We start from the raw sequence: 6,000 nt of genomic DNA, 5'->3' as shown, positions 1-6,000 counted from the left end.
CTCATCGCTGCCTCGTGATGGGGCTCAGGTAAGTATTGCTGCTGCAGAGGTTTTTTTTTACCTTCATGCATAGAATATATGAAGATAAAAAAAACCTTGAGCCTCTGCAACCACTTTAGGTGAATAGATTACTGAAAGGAAGGTCACATGCACCCAACTTCAGGCTCAGATTAAGTTGTGTATGGGTGTAATGTGACATTTTACCTCACTACAGACTAATTAATTCTATTCCCAAATAAAAAACATGACACAGAACACAGAGTCACAAAAAAACTGCATTTTAGTTAACAAAAAAAAAAAAAAATTGAAAAAAAAATATACATAAAATGAGAATATAATTCTCATCTGAGCAAAGGTGCAAGCAGACGGCTTTACACTAAATACACTGCAGTTTTACCATAGGAAACATTACATCACAAATACCAATATACAGTCCCAGAATTCAACTGGAGCCTAGTGGTGTGCCCTACTGTACAAAACAGGAAGTGAGGATGGTAATGAGTGGGCGCTAGCATCATCTTGGCCCAGGAGCTCACACTACACTGTCTGTAAACCATCTCATTTGCAAACCGTCATTATTTCCCCCTTAAAACCAGTCCACATAAGCTCAAGGCCATGCCGTCCTAAACACATACTAAACCTAGAGCTGTTCCATGCTGCTGCCTCCTTCTGCTGAGTTCTCATACTATCCTAAGTCATCCAACATCATGCCTTCATCGTTACCTGTGCCCTGGAATTCTTACCAGTCCTAAAATATTTAGATCGCTGCTAGGGGAACGAAAAGTGGAATGTTTTAGCATAGGCCTCAACATGGCAAAGTAAAACATGCCAAGTTCAGCAACTCATACCAAGTCCAATGGCGATTGTTAACAAATCAGAACTACATTTTATTGTATTTTTTTTCTTTGCAGACCTCATGAGTGGTTTAATGGTTGCTGTATTTATCAAAACTGACTCTGAGCAGGACCAAACATTTCTAAAGTGACAGTGCTTAAGTGCAGCGCTTTAATGCCTGCATGTACCTGGGTTAGCCCCTAATTAAATACCCGAGAGGTATAGTGTAAAAATTGTCAAGAATTTTTTTTCAAAATAAACCATTTTCTTTATTACAACTGTTCCCTAGTGTAGCTCCTTGCAGTTATGTTTAGTATGCCTGCGACCCTGTAACCCCTTTGAATGATAGGCTCACACTGTACATGACAGCTTGGTTATTTGCCCCAGGGAAGATTAATCTCCACCCTTGTCATTTAACTGTTAAATGTCAGTCTACTGCCCAATGGAATTTAAAAGTAGAGTTAGAGTTGAAGTTAAGCACTGGAGGGAGGATGACTTAATTTCAACTTGGACTGAGGTTAAGGACCCATAAATCACAGAGAATGCAGGTTGCTCCATGAGGATCAATTTGGAGGCTAAACAGTAGTACGCAAAAGTTACACAACTTCAGTACTGTCACCTTAGAAAGATTTTAGGGTATATCTGATTCACTTCCAAGCAACTGTGCAGGACCTAGATGTAAAAACATACCCTATTTGGCTAAAAAGAAACTACAGGCATTTTTTAAATTAGCTAAACACACTACAGATGCATTCAAATCTAAAGTATTAGTTTGTTTTCTTTTAAAATCAGCCACAGCTTGAGTAGAAAAGCCAGTCCCTTGTAAGCAAGCTGCAAAGTGCAACCCTGATCTTTGCAGAGGTTTGACACGCCTTCTGCTGAGTCAGTGCCAAATCTTTGCGATCATTGGGAAACCTAAGCTTTGGCAATTGCAGAGTTAAAAGGCCTGACTCAGTGGAGGGAATGTTGTTCTTCTCCAAGTGAGACTACCAAGTAAGGAAGAGAAACATTTTACAGCTGCTGGCAGGGGATGGGCTTTTCTACTAAGGCTGTGGCAGCTTTAGAAAGAAACTGTAAGACGCTGAACATCTATTTGGATGCACCACGAATGTATCTAGCCGATTTAAACACAAAGTTCAATGTGGCTTTAATCTCGGATTGGAAACACTAGTCTGAAGAGCATCACACATTAGCATTACCCCACTTTTATTGAGGAAAAAAGAAAACAATCCTCTTCAAGTTCCTCACTACTCATCATTACTTTGCAAAAATTCTAGTATACCAGCATTGCAGTTGTACCTGCTGCTGTTCTGCTGAAAGGGGACAATGATTCCAGACACTTCTTGACTGCACAGGCTGCCCGCTGTAATCGCAGGATCAGTCCCAGCATGGTAATAGGAAAAACAGATGGGAGGAGCAGGGGGGCCAATTACATACCATTTCAGAAAACTAGCTGCATATAATCAGTGGCACACAATGCAATTTGCATTGCCACCATCACAGAAAATCCACATTTGAATTTGACAATTCTAGAACAATCAGAGGACTGCAGTTTAAAAACGATAGGATTTTTTTTATTTTAATAATTTTTTAGCAATAAGCAGAAAAATGACTTGTAGTGCGGTTATATATTTATTTTTAACCATGGTTAAGTTTTCCCTTTAAAGCAGATATTTAGTAATTATCTGCAAAATTCAGCCCAGAGCTTTTTAAAGGTTTGTTAAAAACTACAGCCAGCTTTCCAATTAAGATCTGTAATCAGATCAACAAGGAAGGGAGCTGCAAGAGAGCTACCCATGTTCAGCAGGCATTTAATAAACATCTACAGACCAACTATTGCCCCCTGCTAAATGCCTGTTAAAATCTACAGCCAGTAGTTAAAAAAAAAATATATATATATAATAATATTTACTACCCACAGAACTGAATTAAAGGCTGCACAGAGAAGTGCAAGATACTGTCTAAATGCTTTACAACTGCATGCTGAATGTGATGCTTCTCCAACAGCTGTCTGCACACCAAGGTTAGGGTTCTGGGGTGCACCTAGCCCTAGGGAGCCTTGAGGATCAGGATTGAACACAGCTGACCTATACCAACTACCAACTTTAAAGCAGCCATCTCTCCTGCTTTAAAGAATGGTGAAATCTGATGGGGGTACTGTTTGTATTTCTTTATAAGTTTTTTCTAGAGATAAAAAAAAAAGTAAAAAAAAAAAAAGAAGGATATTCTGGTAGGTGTGCCAATCCTCTGGACTTTTAGGCCCGGTTCACACCTATGCAAATTGGATGCGGGCTTACACCGCATCCAATTCGCATGACATTTTAAGATACGTTCATTTGAATGAGGCTGGTTCACACACGTGCGTTGCATTCGTACTCCGCATTGCCCAAAATACGTGTGAGTTTTCTGGGCATTGCGGTGCAAATTGCAAGGACATTATCTTCTATGGCAACGCATCTGATTCGCAGATGCATTCTGTTGTGAACAGGATAAAATCCTGATGGAAACCTGACCTGATACTGATGCAATCCTGACCAAAAACTGACGTGAGACGCTGAACAACTAATTTTTCTCTTTGCAGGGAAACGGGAGCTTCAATTTGCACCGCACATGTGTGAAATGGGCCTTATACTTTTAGAGAGTTACTGGCCAGGAACAAACCAGTAACTACAAACTGCAGATGTGCACACTCAATGTCATAACATATTAAAGCGGTCACCGTGACCTTCAGAAACCCAGCCCTTTCAGAAGAAGGGATCAGCATTTACAGCCCGTGTATATCAGCAAAGGTTTTTGTTTAATGTACTTTAAGGACCATAAAACTGCACAGTTACTTCCCAGTGCAACATAGACCTGCTCTGTCTACACAGCAACCATTGCTCCCTCAAGAGGTGAACCAAAGTATTACTGACCTACAGCCATAAAAGCAAAATTGATGTGCTGTGGTGTCCAGCTCCATAGCTTTAAAGCCTTTGTACATGGAGCATTAACCATGCAGAAATATTACCTACCACAAATTCTTTATTGATTTTCTCAAAATCGTCTAGTGCAATATGATTGCAATTTTCTAATGTGACCTCTACAGGATCCTTCACTAGCTTTGCTTTTCAGACCCCACTTACCTGGCGGCTGTTAGTAAAAGTGCAAGCAATAGCAATGGCTAAGCACAGCAGCAGCACAATTAAATTCTCACATTATTTTTTAAAATTACTGACCCAATCTACTTGCATACTGAAAACAAGGATGAAATGTAGTCAGCTAATTAACATTTGTGCAAACTGGCAAAGGAACGAGACACTTCCTCTTTCACCCAAGCAGATCCGCCAAGTGTCTAGCACGTAGCTTCACATTTCTTCCCTTCTCTCTGACTCTGGGCCTATAAAAGATGGCCGACCTTCTGTTCTGTGGCTGCAACCCTATTCTTCTTTGAATTTTTGTTTTTTTATTTTTAATGTTTGATTCTAACCTGCGCTGAATTGCAGGGGAACAATCAAATGTCTCTACCTGTAGATGCCCCTCCTCCCTCCCACTCTATTAGTCTAACCCTCCAACCCTCCTCTCCCTCTTACCCGCCCAATAACAGATCCTGACGTGGGACCAGCTCCGCCCCCCAGTACATCCCCTACCCCCACCCTACAAGGGTAACATTGTAAATCCTAAGACTCAACTCCCCTCCCATCATGCTCCACATATAAACTAAAAATATCCCTGGGGGGGGGGGGGGGGGGGAGGGAGGATGTTGATGATGTTCACGTCCTCCTGTGCTCCACTGAGGTTCCTTGGGAGTCAGGTGGATGGAGTCTGGAGTGGAAGGATGTTATTGGCCCTGGATACTGATCCCTGAAACCCTGCTAAAGACTGATGTGTGGGGCGTAGGACACCATTCTCCCCAATCACCTCATGGACCAAACAGGAACCTGGAAAAAAAAAAAAATATACAAACCGTTACAAGGAGATCTGCAGTAGTTTTGAAGTGTGGCAGACAAACATTCAAATATATACATATTCGAACAAGCCGTAATTCTTTACAACACACTGACCTTTGTGCTAGCTGCAGCCGTTGAGGAGTAGCACATCCTCCGTTTACAGCCGCATGTACTTTGTTTCATTTTAGCAGTTAAAGTATAGCTGCTAAACACCCCATGTTCCCTCTCCTAGCAGTGACTTGGCATCTCAGCGCCCCTTCCTAAGTGACTGTGCAAATTAGCACCCCCCCGTTCTGCTGTTAATATGCATCTCAGCTTTCCTTCCCTGAAAACAGAGCATATGCACAAAAGAGGGAAAAGGCAGCATGAGAAGACCCAGCTTAAGCCGGGTAATACACCATTCGTCTTCTTTTTGGGTTAGTTCAGTGATCTTTCCAGCTAACCTTTTTTGTTCTGACAGGGGGACAGACCCCTGCCAGAACACTCTGAACAACGCTCTGTCATTGGCTGAGAGCACTGATCAGGAGTCGGTCGGCTTCTGTTCATTCAGACCAACACACGCGGGCCAAATGTCGGCCATTTGGTTTTTTAACCAGCCGTTGGCTTCCGACATTCTGTCCCGATGTACGGGCCTTTACTCTAATATGAAGTTTTTCTTTCAGCTGAAGACGAGGCCACACATTCACATGCAGCCTGCACCTAGGATCAAAGAGACTCCACAGAAGCTCAGAGAAGAATATGAACACAAATGCAGCTTAGGAACATTTTAGGCCAGGTCAAGTTTACCAATCTGACTTCTACTATACACAAAAACCACCCTTACTGGCAGAACAAAGAACAGCCTCTCATACCATCCTTCAAGGAACTGTTTTAGTATAATGGGTGCCATTTAACCCCCTCCCACCCCATGCCTAAACATTAAACATCTCACCTCCCACGCTGGGTGTGTGTAGATCTGCCCCAGTTCACATTACACGCCATAGAATGCTGCTAGACGTTCCTTCAGCAGAGGTGGAAACTGCTCAGAAAACTGGTTCCAATTTTCCTCTCCCACCTGCTCCTTAAAACCGTGCAAAATCTAAAGAGAAAAAAAAAAAAAAAACAACAAGATTAAGGTGCAGGTTTGCATCACATAAAAGCGGTATTAAAAATAAATAGTTTTAGCTGGACACGTTCATAGTGTCACGATGCATATTATAGTTTTAAAAACTGGATTCTAAAAGCTAGCTGTGCTGCTGCT

The 6,000-nt window shown here is 41.9% G+C and overlaps 1 protein-coding gene across 2 annotated transcripts in view; it reads right to left on the bottom strand.

The window, feature by feature from the left end:
- Positions 1 to 262: 262 nt before the first annotated feature.
- The window catches only part of TNPO2 (transportin 2), a 59,598-nt gene continuing 53,860 nt past the window's right edge, over positions 263 to 6,000 (bottom strand). For both annotated transcript variants that reach the window (XM_073622721.1, XM_073622722.1), the window contains 2 exons: positions 5,692 to 5,838; positions 263 to 4,751 (listed from right to left, as the gene is read on the bottom strand). In XM_073622721.1, coding sequence (XP_073478822.1) covers positions 5,731 to 5,838 — 108 coding nt within the window. In that variant the 3' untranslated portion in view covers positions 263 to 4,751; positions 5,692 to 5,730. The remainder of the gene's footprint in view (positions 4,752 to 5,691; positions 5,839 to 6,000) is intronic.

The sequence above is a fragment of the Aquarana catesbeiana genome, linkage group LG03 (genome assembly GCF_042186555.1).
Source record: "Aquarana catesbeiana isolate 2022-GZ linkage group LG03, ASM4218655v1, whole genome shotgun sequence".
Classification (NCBI taxonomy): domain Eukaryota; kingdom Metazoa; phylum Chordata; class Amphibia; order Anura; family Ranidae; genus Aquarana; species Aquarana catesbeiana.
Note: the sequence above shows the minus strand (reverse complement) of the source record. Positions and strands in the feature narration are given on the sequence as shown.